At 43.2% G+C, this 21,492-nt stretch overlaps 1 protein-coding gene and 1 long non-coding RNA gene across 3 annotated transcripts in view; one reads left to right on the top strand and one right to left on the bottom strand.

Moving 5' to 3' along the window:
- Window positions 1-19,863, top strand: part of NUDT3 (nudix hydrolase 3) — a 121,315-nt gene extending 101,452 nt beyond the window's left edge. For both annotated transcript variants that reach the window (XM_082345156.1, XM_082345157.1), the window contains 3 exons: window positions 7,285-7,329; window positions 8,470-8,554; window positions 12,019-19,863. In XM_082345156.1, coding sequence (XP_082201282.1) covers window positions 7,285-7,329; window positions 8,470-8,554; window positions 12,019-12,197 — 309 coding nt within the window. In that variant the 3' untranslated portion in view covers window positions 12,198-19,863. The remainder of the gene's footprint in view (window positions 1-7,284; window positions 7,330-8,469; window positions 8,555-12,018) is intronic.
- LOC309607063 overlaps window positions 12,410-21,492 on the bottom strand; it is a 29,240-nt gene continuing 20,157 nt past the window's right edge. The window contains exon 2 of the long non-coding RNA XR_014232228.1: window positions 12,410-13,321. This is a non-coding gene — a long non-coding RNA (uncharacterized lncRNA). The remainder of the gene's footprint in view (window positions 13,322-21,492) is intronic.

Raw genomic sequence — 21,492 nt, 5'->3', positions numbered from 1 at the left:
CTAGTGGATATATCCCTAAGTAGTAGAAGTGTAAAAACATACAATCGAATGATAAAAACCAAATTTAGGTGAGTAGTAGTTAGTTACCTCTGGCAGAAGGTGGGGAATACACAAGAGGCTTCTGTTGTACTAGTAGTTTTATTTCTTAAGAAAAAAAATGACACAAAATGATACATTACCATTTGACAAAGCTGGTTAGTGACTACCTGACTACCTGAATGTTTATCATTTTCTTTACTTTTTTGATATTTGAAATAGTTCATTTAAAAAGCAAAACAAGGGCTTCCCTGGTGGCGCAGTGGTTGAGAATCTGCCTGCTAATGCAGGGGACACGAGTTCGAGCCCTGGTCTGGGAAGATCCCACATGCCGCGGAGCAGCTGGGCCCGTGAGCCACAATTACTGAGCCTGCGTGTCTGGAGCCTGTGCTCCGCAACAAGAGAGGCCGCGATAGTGAGAGGCCCGCGCACAGCGATGAAGAGTGGCTCCCACTTGCCACAACTAGAGAAAGCCCTCGCACAGAAACGAAGACCCAACATAGCCATAAATTAAAAATAAATAAATAAATAAAAATAAAAAGCAAAACAAAAAACCTTGAGATGGGATTTCAGTGGACTTAAACTGTCTTCTCATCTACTTCCATCTGTCTTCACTGTGATTCTTTCCTTCTATAACTGACAAGTTTGGTGGATACCAGAAAGTTATATGTATTGAAGACCATATATTTTTGTTCATATGTTTCCTCATATAGACACTTGCATTAGAGTTGTTCCCCTGAGCTCCTTTTGGGCCTGGGCTTATGGCTTTAATAGAGGAAGATTTTATACTACAGCTCCCTGAATGTACAGAATTTTTCTTTTGGGATATGCAGTCTTCCTCAGAGAGCTGCCTTTCAAATCAAGGGAAGTAGCAGGAAGCTTTCAGATACAGGTGCCAGCATACCTGACTAAAAGTAGCTTTAACATCACTAATTATTTTTCTCGCATAAGAGGTCCAGGGGTTGGCCATTACCCTGTTGCTTCAGCAGCTCAGCCGTCAGGACTTTGGTTCACTTCTTATTGATTTTCTAGGCCTTACCCTTATGATCACAAGATGACTGTTGCAGTTCCAAGTTTCAGGTCCCCACCTGACAAGCAAGGAGGTATAGGGTTTCTTTTTGTACAGCTCTTTTTATCATGATGGGAAATCTTTTTTAGAAGCTTCCAAGAAACATCCTCTCAGGAACCACTGACCCAGAATTGGGTCATACACAGCACCCCTTAACCTGTCACTGCAGAGGGCAGCAGAACTCCCTATGCGGTTCCAAGTGTGCCATAGCTCTCACCTGAACAGAATCTGGGTCTTACTGGTAGCAAGGAGGAAGGGAGAATTCTTGTGGGCTAGATAGCCATCTGTGTCTGCCACCATATCCACCTGAGAGTGAAAAAATTGGTTTCAGAAGGTGATGGTCCACTTTATGCCCATCCAAACTAAGCAACAAAGCCAGGGATCTTTGTGGTAGGAGACCATTTTAGGGGCAGGTTCAAAGGCCCATCACATCAGTGCCTCTGCCTAGGCCTCAACTACACACCCCGGGAGACTGCTAGAGGGAAAGAGGGGGTACTGGAGTATCCCTGGTCAGTCCAGCCCTTTACAGATAAATATAGGGTTGGCCAAAAAGATTGTTCGGTTTTTTCTGTAAGATGGCTGTAGTAGCGCTTAGTTATCTTTAACTTCTTTCAAAACAATTTTGTTAGGACTTCCCTGGTGGTCCAGTGGTAAAGAATCTGCCTTGCAATGCAGGGGATGCAGGTTCAATCCCTGGTCAGGGAATTAAGATCCCACATGTCGTGGGGCAACTAAGCTCACGTGCCACAACTACTGAGCTCACGTGCCTCAACTAGAGCCCACATGCCCTGGAGCCTGTACGCCACAACTAGAGGAGAGAAAACCTGCACGCCACAATTAAAGAGAAGCCCGCGCACCACAATGAAGATCCTGCATGCCTCAACAAAGATCCCATGTGCCGCAACTAAGACCCGACACAGCCAAAAATAAATAAATAATAAATAAATCGTTAAAAAAAAAAAATTTGTTAGATTGTATTGTGGCAGCTGTCACATCAGCATGCATTAAAAAAAAACATCAAAATTGGTGAATTTCTGTGTAGCCATTTTAATATTGAAGATGGAAAGAAAGCAACATTTCTGGCACAGTATGCATTATTATTTCAAGAAAGGTAAAAACACAACTGAAACACAAAAAAAGATTTGTGCAGTGTATGGAGAAGGTGCTGTGACTGAATGAACGTGTCAAAAGTGGTTTGCAAAGTTTTATGCTGGAGATTTCTCGCTGGACGATGCTCCACACTCGGGTAGACCAGTTGAAGTTGATAGCGATCAAATCGAGACATTAACTGAGAACAATCAACATTATACCACGGGGGAGATAGCCGACATACTCATAATGTCCAAATCAAGTGTTGAAAATCATTTGCACCAGTTTGGTTATGTTAATTGCTTTGATGTTTGGGTTCCACATAAGTTAACCGAAAAAAACCTTCTTGACCATATTTCCACATGATTCTCTACCTAAACGTAACGAAAACATTCCGTTTTTAAAACAAATTGTGATGGGCATTGAAAAGTGGATACTGTACAATAATGTGGAATGGAAGAGATCTTGGGGCAAGCGAAATGAACCACCACCAACCACACCAAAGGCCAGTCTTCATCCAAAGAAGGTGATGTGTATATGGTGGGATTGGAAGGGAGTCCTCTATTATAAGCTCCTTCCGGAAAACCAAACGATTAATTCCAACAAGTACTGCTCCCAGTTAGACCAACTGAAAGCGGCACTCGATGAAAAGCATCCGGAATTAGTCAACAGAAAACGCATAATCTTCCATCAGGATAATGCAAGACTGCATGTTTCTTTGACGACCAGGCAAAAACTGTTACAGCTTGGCTGGGAAGTTCTGATTCATCCACCATATTCACCAGACATTGCACGTTCAGGTTTCTGTTTATTTCGGTCTTTACATAATTCTCTTAATGGAAAAAATTTCAGTTCCCTGGAAGACTGTAAAAGGCACGTAGAACAGTTCTTTGCTGAAAAAGATAAAAAGTTTTGGGAAACCCCAATAAATATGTTTAAAAAAAAAACATGTTTTGGGAAGATGGAATTATGAAGTTGCCTGAAAAATGGCAGAAGGTAGTGGAACAACATGGTGAGTACATTATTCAATAAAGTTCTTGGTGAGAATGAAAAATGTGTCTTTTATTTTTACTTAAAAACCGAAGGAACTTTTTAGCCAACCCAATACTTCCAATCTCAGTAAAACACCCCAAAAGGAAAAAAGACATTTGTGTTTTTTTCCTTTTTAAAAAGTAGCCAGTTACTCAGGTAATTTCTGTCAACTAGACCTCAAGTATTAGAATTGATATTGTATACTTTGAAGTTCAAGAAAGCACTCACCTGCATGTAGTTGAATAATGAAGGGCAGTAGATATTTGGAATTCTTACTACTAGCTAAGATGCGCTTTTAAATAAAGACTTCTCTGGATTAGGGGCTTTTGACAATACAGACAGAAATTGTAACTGCTTTCATATGATTTTGAGAAAAACAGGTCTATACCAGTAACCTGACGGGACCAAACTTACATATACCCTGAATCAAATCTTATCCCCAAATGTCTGAGCCAAATATCTGTCAGATGTGACCCTGACACCTACCCCAACCTGCGTGCAAGAATCACATGAGAGATAAAAATATTTCTCTCCAATTGCTTGTGGCAGCATTTGAGAGAGAGCTAGGATATGAAAGTTGGACTGTGGAAGATTGTGAAAAAGTAAAATGGTTATAGTGAACTCTGTCTCGGAGAACCTTTGTCTATGAGGAATCTTCCTCTTATCGGCACTAGGGCTTTAAAGAACTGAAATCCATTTTCTTACAAAGGAGGAGCCTCCTCCTAAGAAAACTGCTAAAGCCCAGTTTTAAAAACTGGTAAATATAGGAATATTTCTTTGCTTTTTACCATAGATAATCATTGGTAGCATCACCTTAGATAGAATTCTCCCAAGTAGATCTTCCAAGAATAAAACTTGAAAGAAACATTTAAGAAACAAAACTAGTGTTGATTAGAAGTGATTAATTAGATTAATTAGAAGTGAAAATAAATGCCAGTGTATTTCAGTATGACAGCATTATTTGATTTACTCTAGACTATAAAAATGCATCTATTTCATTAAGAAAAATGTTTTTATACTTTTCCCAACTGCCTCTGACACAGAGTAAATCACAGATACATGTTGGTGTTGAATGCAGAAATTACTATAATTAAAAGTTTTAAATAAATTATATTGTATTATCATAATATTAAGTTGATTTATGCCTTTAAAATTTGGAGATTATTTCCTTTTCTGCATTTTTGTTTTCTTTTAAGAAAAGTAAATAATTGAACAGTAACTGCTGAAGAGAACTTTCTCCACTTTGCAGAAGAGAAATGTGAATGATGTCTTCTGTGAACCTCTATGAATCTTTCCTTGTGCCGCCTCCCCTCCGCCAACCCACCGCGGGCCTCCCTCCCCCGAAGCCTGATGGCTCTACTCCCAGGCCCTGTCATTGGAGGCCTGTGGCAAGAGCACAGGTGATACATCTCAGGAGCTGATCTGAGCATGTTTGGGCTGCCTAGGATCAGAGTACAGCATTGGCTTTCCAGATGAGGACAGCCTGCCAGCTCGTCCCACTTGTTCAGGCAGCTTCATTGGTTAATTCATGAAGTACAGTCTAGCTAGTCTTAGCTGGCTGTGGAGTGCAATTATTTCTAAAAACGTAGAAAAGCAATTTAAATAAGAAAAGGTACACACTTCCACTGAAGTAGACCAAAAGCCACATGGGGAAAAGAATAGGAAAAGAAATAGGCATGTTGGCAAGAGAAAGGAAAGTAATTCCTTGACAGATAATTAGCAAAAATTAATTTCAAAATATAGCTCACCTAGGAATCTAGGCCTTTAAATTGGCTTCTGTTGTTTCTATTATTGAATATCTCTAAAGAACTTTTGGAGTACTTATTTTAAATTTTTATTCATTCTATACAAACTTTTTGAGCACCTACTGTCTTTAGAAAGTATATTTGCCTTAATTTTTAATGTATTGTACAAAATAACATGGCAGTTGTAATAGAAAACAAGTTACTGCATCCCCCAGGCATTTCCAGGGAAATCTTTCCCTCACCTCTCACCCCCTCTACTCCTAGCAGAGACAGATATAAAAGGCAAAAGCTAAAAAGACATAGCCTGACTCAAAAGCAAAGTGGATGCCTCCATAGATCAGTAACAGAGCAGAATTGCAGAACAGCAGAGGAAAGTTGCAGCCTGCGTGGCCTTGCATAGCTGGTGGCTGGAGCCCTTGGAGTAAGGGGGAGGCCAAGTACCCAATGGAAAGGACACCAGGAGCTGAGACTTTTAGAAAGATACGGGCCAACAAGAGGCACATGAAAAGCTGCTCAACATCACTAATTATTAGAGAAATGCAAATCAAAGCTACAATGAGGTAATCACCTCACACCGGTTAGAATGGGCGTCATCAGAAAATCTACAAACTCAGAAAATCTACAAACCACGAATGCTGGAGAGGGTGTGGAGAAAAGGGAACCCTCTTGCACTGTTGTTGAGAATGTAAATTGATACAGCCACTATGGAGAACAGTATGGAGGTTCCTTAAGAAACTAAAAATAGAATTACCCTATCACCCAGCAATCCCACTACTGGGCATATACCCTGAGAAAACCATAATTCAAAAAGACACATGCACCCCAGTGTTCATTGCACCACTGTTTACAATAGCCAGGACATGGAAGCAACCTAAATGCCCATCGACAGACAAATGGATAAAGAAGATGTGGTACATATATACAATGGAATAGTACTCAGCCATAAAATGGAACGAAATTGGGTCATTTGCAGAGACGTGGATGGACGTAGAGACTGTCATACAGAGTGAAGTAAGAGAGAGAAAAACAAATATCATAATTAATGCATATATGTGGAATCTAGAAAAATGGTACAAATGAACTGGTTTGCAAGGCAGAAATAGAGACGCAGATGTAGAGAACAAATGTATGGACACCAAGGGGGGAAAGTGGTGGTGAGGGTGGTGGTGGTGTGATGAATTGGGAGATTGGGATTGACATATATACACTAATATGTATAAAATAGGTAACTAATAAGAACCTGCTGTATAAAAAAAAGAAAGAAAGATATGGGCCTAGGTAGGGAGAGGAAGCAGATGCAGTGCACAGTAAAGGATGGGGCTCTATCTACAGTATTCCCTATATTACCTTGAAGCAGGAACCCTAAATTTTCACTTTAAGACCTGGCTCTGGAGAGCCTGGTGAAAGCAGCGTCACAAGTAAGCCCTTCACCAGTTGGAACATGAATTTACTTCAGGTAAAATGAATTTTATAGCATGACCTGACAAAGAACTTAAATATTTTCAGAATGTTCAAAACGTAAATAAAGGAATAACTTCTATTTTAAAAGAACAACAACAACAAAAATCACGGAAGGGCTTCCCTGGTGGTGCAGTGGTTAAGAATACGCCTGCCGGACTTCCCTGGTGGCGCAGTGGTTGAGAATCTGCCTGCCAATGCAGGGGATACGGGTTCGAGCCCTGATCTGGGAGGATCCCACATGCCGCGGAGCAACTGGGCCCGTGAGCCACAATTACTGAGCCTGCGCGTCTGGAGCCTGTGCTCCGCAACAAGAGAGGCCGTGATAGTGAGAGGCCCGCGCACCGCGATGAAGAGTGGCCCCCACTTGCCGCAACTGGAGAAAGCCCTTGCGCAGAAACAAAGACCCAACACAGCCATAAATAAATAAATAAAATTTAAAAAAAAAAAAAAAAAAAAGAATACGCCTGCCAATGCAGGGGACACGGGTTCAAGCCCTGGTCCGGGAAGATCCCATATGCCACGGAGCAGCTAAGCCTGTGTGCCACAACTACTGAGCCTGCGCTCTAGAGCCCGCAAGCCACAACTACTGAGCCCGTGAGCCACAACTACTGAAGCCTGTGCGCCTAGAGCCCACGCTCCTCAACAAGAGAAGCCACTGCAATGAGAAGCCCACGCACCGCAAGGAAGAGTAGCCCCCACTCGCTGCAACTAGAGAAAGCCCGCGCGCAGCAACGAAGACCCAACGCAGCCAAAAATAATAAATAAATTTATTTTTAAAAAAAAGAAAGAGAAGATTCAGAATGAGACAACAATGTAAGCAATGTCAATGTATGAATCTTTTTTATTTTTCAGGCTGGAGTAAAAGGGACATTGGGAAGATTAGTCGGAATTTTTGAGGTAAGTCTGTTAAAATCTTTGGTGCAATTGGTATCATATTAATAACCACATATATCTTTACCATGGGCCATTCAGGCTTCCGTAACAAAATACCAGAAATTGGGTGGCTTATAAACAATAGAAATTGATCTCTCATAGTTCTAGGAGCTAGGAAGTCCAAGATCAAGATGCCAGCAGATTCAGTGTCTGGTGAGGACCCACTTCCTGGTTCATAGACAGCGGTTTCTCTCTGTGTTCTCACATGGCAGAAGAGGGAATGTCTCGGGGGTCTCTTTTATAAGAGCACTAATTCGATTCATGAGGGTCTTCTGTCATTACCCAGTCACCTCCCACTGTCCCCTACCTCCTAATACTATTACCTTGGTGGTTAGGATTTCAACATATGAATTGGGGGGCAGGGGAGGACATAAACATTGTCCATTGCAGTCTTAATCTAGGAAAGATGCCATCTTTGTTTCACCAAGTTTTCAAAACAGTGCAGCACCAGCAGAGAATAATGTGCGTTCTTTTTAAAATCCCATAATCTCCTCCAAACAACTAGAATTATTTGTTAGAATTGTTTTTCCCGTGTCTGCCTCTCTTCCTCTCCTCCCAAGATGTGAGGAGGGGTAGATAAGTGTAGAGGAGACAGAGGAGAAGTGGAAGATAAGTAGCTATAGCACAAGAGACAAACAAGGACATAGGCTGGAGTAGAGATTTGGAGAAAGTAGGAAATCAGGGACTAAAGATGAGCAGGGTTAGTAGGAGGAGGGGAGATGTGTGAGATAATCAGCTTGCTCACTTTGATGGGACCCCTGCCCACCACAGTCTCTTCTCTTTCTGGTGTTCTAGCTAGTTAAATTTACTTGGTGCCTTTTTCTCAGGAGGTCCCAAATCCTTTTCTCAGTATTCTTGAGAAGTTGCACTTTGGGCAAAGAGAAGGAAAAAAGAGGGTAAAGCCTTGGCTTTGGAAGCCCAGGCAAAGAGCTCACCCTCAGATTCAAGTGTGGCATGTTTTAAATAGGCCAGCTGGTGCTATTCCATATCTGATTGTAGGACGATAAAAAGTGAAAGGAATCCTTGGGTCTAAGCTCTCTGGACATTTACATAATCTCAGCTCTTTAAGGAAAAACTCTTTCTCTGTCCCTCTTTGCCCTTCAGAACCAGGAGAGGAAGCACAGAACGTATGTCTATGTGCTCATTGTCACAGAAGTGCTGGAAGACTGGGAAGACTCAGTTAACATTGGTAAGTTATCCCCAGATGGCCTCCAAAGAGCTCCCCACAACCGGCCCTGGCCGTGCCGTAGGTCATTACCCAGAACCACAAATGAGAGCCTGATAAAGAAATAAGAGAAAGGATGTCCATTTTTGAACTTGTGAAAGGTACTATTTTGAAATGTTTAAGAGGAAGCCAGAGTTGGGTACATAGTCAACATTTAGAAATGCGGCCCATAAAAATAAGACCTGTTGATTCTAAAACCAAATTGGATCCTCCCAAGCAGGTATTGATCAAGGCCTCCACAATGCTAGGCCCGCTGCTGGCCACGAACCTCAGGCGGGAGCAGGACCATGGCTGTTCCTTGCAGTGCTTATTCATACTGTTAGAGAAAACTGTCAGTTTGCTTGTGTGAGCCCCTCCCTCCAGAGCTGTATAGTAAGTGTAGAGTGATGGGAGTAGTTTCCAGTTTTATTCATGTTACACTTCAGGTGCACGCGACTTTCTCCCAAGGAGCCATTTTCTTTGATCTCAGATCACTATTGCATGTATATGTCCTTTTTTTTTGTTTTGGCTGTGTTGGGTCTTTGTTGCTGCACATGGGCTTTCTCTAGTTGAGGCAAGTGGAGGCTACTCTTTGTTGCAGTGCATGGGCTTCTCATTGCTGTGGCTTCTCTTGTTGCGGAGCACAGGCTGTAGGTGTGCGGGCTCAGTAGTTGTGGTGCATGAGCTTAGTTACTCTGCGGCATGTGGGATCTTCCCGGACCAGGGATCGAACCCATCCGTGTCCTCAGCATTGGCAGGCGGATTCTTAACCACTGCGCCACAAGGGAAGTCTGTATATATGTCTTTTGACCTAAAAATTGAGGTGATTTTAATGGTTGGCTCATGGTTTAATCTTTTAGCTCTGAAGGAAAATATATTCTAGAAAAGTGTAATATTAACTTAACTTCTGTTGTAAATTGGCAAACAGATATAATTCATTTACCAAAGCCTCTCCCTTTATTGTTAGTATATGCTTTGCCATCATGCCTCTCACACTGTTGATCTGGGCATTTCATAGCCCTTCAGCTTTTAATTGCTTTGTGTTTGGTACGAATGCAATAAACTTAAGTATAAATAAATTCAGTGAGGGGATATTAAAAATAGACTCCTTGACAGCCGGTGCTGGGGCCTGAAAAAGAGACAGAGGTGAGTGGTGTGGCTGGCCCTGTCCTCAGAGTACTCTGTCGGGTGGGAGTCACACACTTGTGATGCTAATTTTTAAGGTACCATTGCTCTATTAATATCCAAACAAGCCTTTCACCTGTACTCCCACTGCTGAGAATTGACCCTGATGAAACAATCTGAAATATGGGAATAAGCCTATGAGCCTTCCTTCAGATGAGCCTTTTTCAGATGAAAAATTGAGTCTTAAAATGTACAGGTCAGCAAATGTTAAGTGATCTAAGGTCCATTCATCTGATGGAACGTTAGGCAGCTGTTAAACGCATACTTACGAAAGCTCTACACCATGGGAAAGTGCTTATGAGATCGTGTTGGTGACTGAAAACAGGGTATAGAATTGTATATACACTAATTAGAACTACATTAAAATATGAATTTGAAGTGAAAACAAAGATGAGGTACTGGTTTTCACCTAAAGAATTGGCAATGACAAACAAAAGTTAACAGCGCTGGCAGGAGTGTGGTAAGACTGACATTCCAACACACGAAAGCAGGATTGGGGATCGGTACATCCTTCTGGAAAGCTGTTTGATAGTATCACAAGCCCTATAGTGTTCAGATTTTTTTTAAAGTGTAGCATTATTTTTAATAACTAAAATTGCAGACTGTTGATGTCCAATGATAGGGAAATGGTTAAGTGAATGACATTACATCCATGCTAGATATTACGATGTAATGCAACCATTAAATGTCATACTTTTACAACAGAGAAGAATGCTTAAGAAACAATGTGGGGCTTCCCTGGTGGCGCAGTGGTTGAGAATCTGCCTGCCAATGCAGGGGACGCGGGTTCGAGCCCTGGTCTGGGAAGATCCCACATGCCGCGGAGCAACTAGGCCCGTGAGCCACAATTACTGAGCCTGCGCGTCTGGAGCCTGTGCTCCGCAACAAGAGAGGCCGCGATAGTGAGAGCCCCGCGCACCGCGATGAAGAGTGGCCCCCACTTGCTGCAACTAGAGAAAGCCCTCGCACAGAAACGAAGACCCAACACAGCCATAAATAAATAAATAAATAAATAAAATTTAAAAAAAAAAAGAAAAAAGAAAAAAAGAAACAATGTGAAGCGGAAAAGAAGCAACAACAACAACAGTAATAGTAAAGCAAACTCTTACAGCATGTACTCTGTCCCAGGTATTGTTCAAATGCTTTACATATTAGCTCTCACAACAGACTTGAGAGATAGGCACTATTTATTATCTCTATTTTATAGATGAAGAAAGTGGGGCACAGAGAGGTTCAGTAACTTGCCCAAAGCTGTGCAGCTCATTAGAGCCATTGATGTGATTGGAGCCCAGCATACTAGCTTCAGTGTCCATGTTCCTTACAACAGCACTGCATCAGGGCCTCTGAGGATTCCGAGCACCTTAAAGCATGATCCCAATTATAGTTGCTCAAATAACTGTGTCTTTTTCAAATAAGATGAAAGAAAAGCAAATGCACTAAGGTATTAAGAGTAGTTACTTCTGGTTTATAAGATTACAGGTAATTATCTTATTTATGCTTTCTTCTGTTTTCCCAGTTTTAACCAATGATCTTTTGTTATTTTTGTAAGAGAAAAAATAATGGAGGATTTTAAAACATGCATTTGAAAAAAAAATTTAAATACACTGAAAAGTTAATAATTGTGTTGAGATTATATTTTCCTCTTTTTGAGAAAATATTTTCTTTTTTGTAGATATATCACTTTATACAAAAATTTTAAAATAAATAACTGATTACAAGTCAGCCATCCTGGTAATTCTGGAAGCTGATGCTCATGTCTATTTTTTCAGGAGATGGGGATGCTGGTGGGCTTCAGGCACTTATGTACAAGCCGAGGAAGGCTCAGAGGCCCAGGAGCTCAAGAGGAAATCACTAGCAGTGGTTCTCTTTAGAGGGCAGGTTTCACACAATTACTTTCAGCTCTTCAGTTTTCAGGTTTCTTACCTGTTTTCTGCATTAGGCATTTGTGTAATATTTGAAGCATATAAAGTGTGCTTGCATCACCCTTGTAAGAAAAGAAAATAAGGAAAAATAGATTTACATGTTTTTTAAATGTTGATAACCATCGTGGTCATTTTGTAATGTGTAGAAATATCAAATCACTATGTTGTACGCCTGGAACTAACATAGTGTTGTAGGTCAGTTATACTTCAATTTAAAAAAGAAAAGAGAAACATTGATAACCATTGCTTCCATGTTTTTTTCTACATTTTCTCAAAAGTTTTAGGGTCAGAAACCTGCTGCTTTCCTTTTGTACTAATTTCTTTTTCTCTCTGCCTCGACAGGAAGGAAGCGGGAATGGTTTAAAATAGAAGATGCCATAAAAGTGCTGCAGTATCACAAACCGGTGCAAGCATCGTATTTTGAAACGTTGAGGCAAGGCTACTCAGCCAACAATGGCACCCCGCTCGTGGCCACCACTTACTCAGTTTCTGCTCAGAGCTCGATGCCAGGCATCAGATGACTGAAGATTTCCTATAAGAGAAATGGAAATTGGAAACTAGACTGAAGTGCAGGTCTTCCCTCTCACCCTTGCTCTTTCACCTCTCCTCACAGGCCTCCTCTTTCAAATAAGGCATGATGGGCAGCAGAGAAAGGGTTTATTGATAATGTTGCTGTTTGGTGTTAAGTGATGGGGCTTTTTCTTCTCTTTTTATTGAGGGGGTGGGGGGTGGGTGTGTAATTTGTCAGTACTTTTGTGCATGATCTGTCTCTCCCTTTTCACACCCCTACAATTCTCTAAAGAGGCAAACAGCCTTCCTTCTGCCTTGGATTCTGAAGTGTTCCTGTTTGTTTCATCCCAGCCCTGGCCAGATTTTTTTTTTTTATTAAAAGATACCGATGTGAGATGAAATCCTTCAACAGTTTGTCCTGTAATGTGCTGTTAAGTCCAGTAGGTTGGTCACTTTCACTGCAGGATACATTTATCTACACATTATATACTGGGCATATAATATGTAAATAAATGACTTTTAGAAGAGGGATTTAACTGTTTAATTTTTCAAAGTTTTGTTTTTTAAATTCAGGGTGTTTCTGAAGTGGAGAGCCTCACAATTAATTTACTTTTTTGTTTCTGATGCCAGTGGCTAGGTAAAGTTCCCTGTCCTCTCTCTTTTCCCCAGTCATCGACTGTAGTTATATAGGGTATGGGAAGAGTTTAGCTACCTTCATAGTGCTCCCAGGACTCATGGCCTTCTCTTCTCGAAGCTGTGTTTCCATGCCAAGAAAGAAACAGGAAGAAACCTATTTTCTTTTTTATTACCAAGCCAGGAGCAAATGGCCTCAGCTCAGATCTGGAGAAACAATGCTAGAAATTGAATTCCTCCCTACATGTTGACTATAGGGATTTGAACTGGATTCTTGGGATTACTATCTAAAAAACTGGAGCGTCGAGCACTGTTTCTATCCTGCTGGTTTGGAGTTTTTTCCGTAATGCTACTTACCGCCGACAAAGGCCTCTCCCCCTGTGCATCCATGCCTTACACCGTGCTGAACTGGATATTGTCCTTGTGCTCTGAAGCATCCAGCTGTACTTGGCAAGTGCAGCTGTACAGTCCTGTCCCCGTTCTGGGTAACCATGTTACGTTCCTGAAAAGTACACAGGAGGAAAATTCAGATGTTTGCTTGTCTTTGTAATGTTATAGCACTTGTAATTGCACCATGGAGCATGCTCAGAAATATTAAATATGTCTCCCACTGGGATGTGAAAGGTCCATCGTCCGCTGAGAAGTGGTATGGGAGAATGCTTAATCATTTATTAGAACAGCAACATAATGCATTGGCTCCCTGCAAACTGTCTTGTTGGTTTTTGATACAGGTTTGATGCTGGCTTCATTTGCCAATTGTGTTGTTTAGTTGAGAAGTATGCAGAAAAGGGTCTTGAGACCGGGGCTGGGGGTGGGGGGCACTGATCAATCCCTGGCTTGGGACAGGAGTTTGTTGCTATACTCTTAGTGGCATCTCCTTTGTCAAAACATAGCCAAGATGTGAAATTAAAATCGTAGTTCTCTTTATTTAAAAATTCTAATAAATACTCAAACTTTGAAAAGCTTTTGCTCTTCCCTCCCACTAAAAGAAATGTAGTATCTGGTAGGCCTGTGTCATTTAATGTTCAGTGTTTTAGGGGACATCAGTTGATGAACTTAAATTTTTGCTATCTATTCTCGGTTTGCATATTATCTCCCAGTCTTAAAAACACAGAGCCAAAAAGCAGTGCCGGCAGTTTCCTTAGGATACCGCTCTACCTCTGGGAAAGGAATCCTGTCCCTAAGTAAGGGTCCCAGTGGATAGAAAGCACCATGGGATTTGAATCTAAATGCCAACTCACTGTTCATGTGTCCTACTTAAAAACGAACACACTGCTGCTTATTACCTGATTTAGAGCATTCTGAGGTTCTGTGCAAATAAATAAAGGGGACAATAAAATCAGTTCAGCTCAGCACTAAATGGAGTCCCCAAAACAGAATCTTCGAAATAAATTCTACCTTTATGACATAGATTGAAAGAGCTTTGCAGGAAAACGATTAGTACTCTTGAAATAGGAACTGCATTGTTAATAGTAATTTGTGCAGTTTTGAGTGATCTGAAGATGCTTTCACTGGGCTGGTATAATAATACACTACCCTACAAAGTCCTGTTTGGATTGTTGTTGGCGTCTTTGGGTCAGGAAAGTGAACTGTGCCAAGAAGTATTTGTCAGTGACATGAATGGATCCCATTAATGCAGTTAACTGGCGAGGTTGTGCTGATGCTTCCTTAACTGACAAAAGGAGGCTTTGTCCAACACCAGAATTGTTGAAACTGGTGCAGTTATCTGTTGCACTGGGATTCTGGTGAGCAGGGGTTGGTGTTTTTCCCTCCCTGGCACCATAAACACCATGGCTATCTCCTGACGTGTAGTCACAGCCCTTTTGTGCTACATTACTTAAACGTATGGTTGCAGTAACCTTTCTATCTCCCCCAAAGAAAGCAAGGAAAAACAGAGGAAAGCTCAAAGTTTACCCTACTTGCAGAATATTTCGACGACACTGATTTGCCATTAATTCTGCAAGTACTCGCCTTATTCAGGCTTGGCAGAAACAGGTTCCTGTGTTCAGGGCAGATATAAAGTCTCTTTCTCCCAGTGAACGGGCATGTCTTAGATTCTGGTTATTACCAGAGTGCCCATCAGAGTCCTCCATACTCAGGATGGAGAAAGATAGCAATGGCTTTTTTTTTTAATTAAAATTTGTTTTTGGTTTATAAATTGCAGCCCTTGGGGAAACAACAGTGAGATCATGCCATTTTTTTTGGACCAGGACTTTGTGTGAGTGAGTGAGTGTGTGTGTGTGTGTGTGTGTGTGTGTGTGTGTGTAAGAGAGAAAGAGGACTACCAGGAGTCAGCCGCGTTAGGTTTTCTGGTAGCCTCTCAGAACAGTGCAGCCCGTGAAAGAGGAGTCTTGTTTTTTCTCATGGTAAACATAACAGGATGGAAAAGTTACTGAATTGACTGTTTTATTTTTACAAGTGTCTGCTGCCCCATCTGCCCTGCGAGGAGAGGGTTCCCTCACTGCTGAGTCTGAGCTGAGGCCATCTGGAGGGATCAGAGAGTGTGGGAGTATCACCCCGCTAAGGCTGAGCAAGGCCTAGAAGGTGGCTTCGCTGCAGGATTTCCGCCCTCTGCATTGCGTTGCCAGTGCTGTGGAAAGCAAGGCACTGGAGGCCTTGCTTCCCGCAGCCTCTGGGGAGCAGAGTGGGTCACTGCCCTCTGAGAGTGTTTGCAGTTTTTTGTACACTCTTGCTACATAGTCAAGTTCCTTCATGGCAGAGAAATATTTTCTGTTTCAGTGTTAGGAGTCAGCCCATGTAAAGTCTCTTAGACTTGCTTAGAAGAAAAAAAAGTCACCTTTTGTTTTTAGAATTCGAGGAGGAAGAAGTTCCCCATAGAACCACACTTCCTCCTTCTGCTTCCCCTTTCTCTTCTCCACGTACAGTGCTCATTGGGGGCTTCTTCTAAACCTCTTCAACAGAGGGGAGTAATCGGTCTTCTGATGGACATGGATGTGTGTTTCACACCTTGTACTTAACATATTTGTCATTTCCGTCTAGTGCTGTGTTAATACCTTTGTTGATCTCCCCACCTGATCTTTTTTTTAAAACAGCTTAGCCTGAGCCATATTTTTTTCATTTACAAAAAGGATTTAATAACCACAATGTGATTTTTGTCACAACTGTATGATTTTTAATATTTCTGAAGTGTTCTCTAAGCCCATCCTAGTTGAGAGTGAATTTAGCATTAGAAGAAATACCTGGAGAAATCTCCACAGTGGGATGAATTTTTGCTTAAAGAGAAATGAGAGTTTGATAATATAGCTCCATCCTGGTCCCACCTGCATTTCACATCCACATCTTTACAAAAAATAGGAGACATGCAGGATAGTCAACTCAAGCATTTCTAGGGAGAGGAGATTGTTTAATGGTGATTAAATAATGCAGATGGCTCTTTGAGTTCTTATTCTTGAAGACTCTAAAAGAAGTCAGACCTGAGGCTGTGCAGTTTATACTGCCCAGTTGGGGTGGCGGTCGTTTCTTCTGAGCACTGCTGGGATGGAACCTATTTCCCCAAGGCTCTGCAGCTGTCGACCTTAGTGGCGTCAGCCTTGCTCCATCAGGGCACCCCCCCCCCTCACTTGGGGTAGGTGGGAAAGCACCCCAGAGTCAGCCTCTGCACTCTGGGGTGAGCTTGCAACAGAGACCACACCATCCAGAAGAGCTGTGTATTCCACGTCACCCGACATGTCACCGAAAGCAGTAAGACATTTGAGATTATCAAGTAAATTGTGAATTGCTAAATACTGCAATCTATAGAATATACTACATCAGGTTGACTTGAGGTCATCACAGGCCCTGGGAACCTGCTTTTAGGCAGGCTCTCCTTTGGAAGCCAGGAGCCTTCCACTCCTGTCTCTGAAAAGGCAGCTTCACACTTCGACAATGTTTTTGCATTAGCTTGATAACCTTTCAGGGATGGGTAAAGCCTAATCAAGACATTTAAAAAATGATACCTCTCACCTTCAGAGTAATCCAATAGTTTGTCCTCCTAATCCCCTTAAAAATTAATAAATAAAAAGAGAAATAAAGAATCCCATTTGGTGTTGATTCTAACAGATTCCTTGAGCTGAGGCTGGCAGTCACGTGATTTGATTTTGTGTGTCTGCTACATGAAGCTTTTGAAGTGAAAAGGGCATGTTTCACCCCTAAATCTTTGTTGATAGTGATGATCTGTGAGCCTGAGCTTGTCCTAGAAAATGAGACTGTCCACCTGGCAAGGGGAGCACAAAGGAAAGCCTCCTTAACTCAGAATTGAGCACAGCAGGAGGGCCTCTGCGGAAGAAGGAAGTGCTTTTGGCTGAAAAAGCAAGATTAATATCTAGAAGGTGGCGAGTCATTGCTTCTGTTCCTCCAGCAATTAGGTTGTTTAATTAAATAGGTTTCCTTCAGTTTACATTCCCAGTTCTTAACCCCAAACAGGGGCCACTAGAACAGCCAAAAAAAAAAGGCATTTAACCCCCTGGAGATAGGCTTTAAAAGATACAAAAGCAGCAGCCTTGTCATTTTCCAGGTTCATCACTATTTTGATGTGCTGCCTGTCCTTCCACCCCCACTGCAGCCAGGCCAGATGTGAAGATTCTATTAATATTTGAGTTGGGGAACATAAATTCTGGTTCTGGAACAATTACCTACTAAATTGCTCACCGTCTGTGGACATTATCCATGGGATGCGCCTTTCAGGGAACATTTCAACAATACAGTAAAATCACTCTTCGGGGCTTGAGGCCCCAGTCAGGCATTAAGATCAAAATCTTAAGTCTTTGGAACTTCTCAGGAAGAAAGCAAGATACCCATTCCCGATGCTGTGCCTTGAGACTGGACTCCCCTGTCTGTAGAGTGGGGTGGAGTGGCTCACCTTCAGGAAGTCATTTCTCCATTGAGGTTGACTGCAAGTCCTTACAGGAAGTAATACTGATATGAGCCTGCGCACCGCAGACACAAACCTGCCCTTTTGCCTCCTCCCACGTGACTGAGAGCATTTTTTGCTCAGAATCCAAAGGGATTCTCTCCTACAAAATCCAGTTTGGTTTCACCTCTGAGAACGTCACCCTTTCACTCACCCGTTCATGGACGTAGATGTGCTGCTCAGGGCACAGATTCACGAGGGAGTCTAGGGCCCAGCAGTTGCATAGTGTTGCATTTTGTAGTTAGAAAACCAGTTGGTCCACTCTATTATAAAAGAGACACTGTGGGGGTGCAGTTTTACAAATGTCAGGTCTGTTTTTATTGTCTCATGGTCTGAAAACATTCAAACTGATTTATAATTGAAGAAAAAGTTGGTGGTTAAAATAAAATGTCAGTTAGTGCATCTATCTTAACGATAACTACCAGTGTATACCATGTGTTTAAGAAAGTAGGAGCATTTGAGGATGTTGTAAAAGTAAAGCAGGTATCTCTGGCCTACCCAAGTGTTTCAGAGGGAGGACGTGGAAGCCCATTAGTAGCATCTTTATACTTGACTTTGTATAAAGAGTCCAGTCTTTATTTCAAGGACCTTTTTCCCATCCTACCCAATCACCTTGGTAGGGGATGGGCTCTAAGGAAGAAGCAGTGAGGCCCCAGCTCTATTTGCTGAGCTACAGGGTATGATCTCCAAACAGCATAAGGCGTATTTGAGGGGTTTCCTAACTCTGCTCACCTCCACTCCACTCATCTACCATCAGCACCAGAAGGGTTAAACTCCCTGGGACCATTCCAGTTCTGAAACAGATGAACTAGAGGTGCTTCCAAACCCTGTCTTCGCAAGTGTATCACGCAGGTGCAGTCTCCCTTTGGCCAAGTTCAACAGGTGTTTCCAGGGAACCCTTTGGATGGAGGTAAAGTAGCCAAGATGTATTGAGTTTAACTTTTTCTGAAGGACAAAGTCTTTGTCCCTCTCCCCTCATGTTTTAGCTGAGGCCTAAATGACCAAGTCTCCAGAACTGAGACAGAGAGCCAGGGGCCCCTGTACCCAGGGACCAGTCCCCTGGGGATCTCACAGACTCAAACCAGACTATTCTGATTCCACCGGAACTCCGCTGCTGTCCCCTTCCATCAGGACCACCCAGAAAAGCGAACAACTTAGCCTTTCCACCCCTAGGTCACCTGGTTCCTTGGTGACCATTCTGCAGAGTGAGAATGGATCACCTGTTTAGGCAGTGTGCTGTATATTTGTAGAAAGGGTAGAAAGTGGAGTGGCCAATGGGCTGAGTACTCATCCTTGGAGAGGGTAGCAGAATAACCCCAGATGAGCTCAACAAAACCCCAGGGAATCCAAGGAAAGGCGCTCGTGTGGGAGGAGGGGTTGGTTATGGTCCCTTAACCTCTTGGGACCTTCCACAACTGGGGTTTGGAATAACGTCGCCCTTACCCCTATCCAAATGTGCTCCAGGACGTAGGAGCTCCTGACCCAGGGGTGCATGGTCTTGTTTTCCATTTTTTCGTTTGCAAAACAACCTTGCTTGGTATTGTATGGAAAAGCGAGTTTTCCTCCCTGCCCACTTGGAGCCGCCTGCCCAGGCCTGGCTTCTTCCCCAGTCTCTCAGTGCTCTTAGGAGCTGAGGGGAGCAGAATGGGTCCAGAGGAAGTGGAAGGAAACTGAGTTTTCCTGCATCCCTTTCTCTAGGAGGCTGTTCTTAGGCTTCCTTCATACCTCTCTTTCCCGTGGGGGCAGGCGGGTTGTGGAGGAGGGCTGAAAAGAAAGTCCAGGTTTGGGTCTGAGACAGGTGCACAGCAGATGCAAGTCCCCCTTTCCCCCCTTTAATAGCCAGCCAGCCATGTGTAACCATCCCCTTACTAAAGCATCCCCTCATGTGCGCCGGCAGCAGAGGACAGCAAAGCCCTCCCCCATAGTCTAGCTGGAGCTCTGGTACTATCCCTAAAATCCCACCACCCCTATATCCGACTCCTTTTTATAAAAACAAATGCTTAAACCTGTGAGTGTGCTGTTCCTTTCTATGTGTTAATCAGTTTCTTTCCACTTGAACTGTGTGGGAGGGAAGGGCATTGGAACTGTAGGTTGTAATATTGTGCCAACCAATAAAAACCAGTATTTCACACACATCCCTGCTTAGTGTCTGGTTTCTTTCTAAAAGTTTTCCTCGAGTCCTTCTCATCAGTCTTCTTTTGATTTTACCACCACCCTCTGCTGGACTCTTGAGAGTTGCCCCAGAGGTCAGAGGTGGCCGCATGGAAGATTTGCTGTTCAGAGAATTCAAGTAAGGAATGAAGTGAAGCCCAGGCAGGTAGTGAGAGTCAGTGCCAGGGAGCCCCCCGCAGACACCCAGTGCTTCACTAGGAGCCCAGAGGGGCGTGAGGGGACAGAGGTGAGCCACATCCAGGACAACAAGGGAGCACAACAAGGGGTGCCCTCCTGTGTGGAAGCAGAAGTTGGGCATGGTGGAGTCAGGAAGGGCTGGAGCGGCGTTTTGAAGATGCATGCTGGTAGGACTTGCAGGCAGAGAACAGGCAGGGCATCGCCAGGGCGAGAGCAACATCAAGTGAGCTGTGCCCCTCCGGCCGAAGACAGATGACAAGCATTATGGGCTGAAAAATAAAGCATGATGAGGCCAATTTAGGGAAAGCCCCAAAAGCCAGGCCAAGGAGTTTGGCTGCATACATGTGAAGTGCTCTTGAGCAGGGCAGTCGTGTAGAATCAGCCATGTTTGAAGAGGAGGCAGGAGAGGTTGGAAAGGAGCCACCTGGAAACTTGTGATGCCAGGCCTTACGGACTCAAGGAGTGGACCTGGGGATGGAGAGAGGGCTGGAGAAGAAAGAATAAAGAGTGTATCACAATCAGATAAACACGTTCATCCACTGAGGGCCCCTGGCCTCTCTGGGACTCTGGTGGCATCACCACTTCATTCAGCCCCAGGGCAAATTCCCAATCAACTGGTCAGAGCACCCTTTCCTCCTAAAATTCTGACTCTGCAGACCTCTTTTATCCCATGATGATCACCGTCCCTTCGTTTATCAAAGGATTCTTTTGCCAGATTTAGCGTGTGTAATGAGGCTGTGAGCTTATGAACGCCGATGCAAGTGATACATGCAGGAAACCACCAAATGGCCACCTCTAATTGGGATCTGGGGTTCCGGAAACTCTTCACTCGCCCACATCAGATCATGATGGGCCATTCTAAAGGTGACCCATCCCCATCACATTCACTACATGTTGATTGTTCTTCATTCCCAGGGTAAATGCAAACTTTGGGATTACCATGCTGCAGCCCAGTCTCCTAATAGTCTGCAGGACTTGTGGCAGGAGGGAGGGCGAGTGGGAGAGAAATCTCAAAAGGCCCCAAAACTTTGAGCATGAGTGACCAGAGGAAATCAGTCCAAAGAACACGAATGCCACTCTGACATTGCTGAAACCAGCACCGGGGACAGTGCTGCGACATGCATTGCACTTCCTACGCCCTTTGTTATTCTGAGGTGGCAGCTTGGACCAACTCAAGCCAGATTGAGTTGGCAGAATTCCTGCCCAAACCCCAGTCAGGCTGGCTCCCATCCTCTCTGGAGACCTGATAACCGTGCTGAAGAAACCCTGTTATTATAAACCATGGACTTGTTTGCTTTGTGGTTTCAGACACATTCGAGGTGTGAAAGGTTTCTTTTATCTCCTTGGTCTTGTGACACCCAGCTAACATCTCAGCATCTGCGATGCAGCCATGAGGCTCCATGTTCTATGACCTG

The sequence above is a fragment of the Balaenoptera borealis genome, assembly GCF_965194805.1.
Source record: "Balaenoptera borealis genome assembly, chromosome: 12".
Lineage (NCBI taxonomy): Eukaryota > Metazoa > Chordata > Mammalia > Artiodactyla > Balaenopteridae > Balaenoptera > Balaenoptera borealis.
Note: the sequence above shows the minus strand (reverse complement) of the source record. Positions and strands in the feature narration are given on the sequence as shown.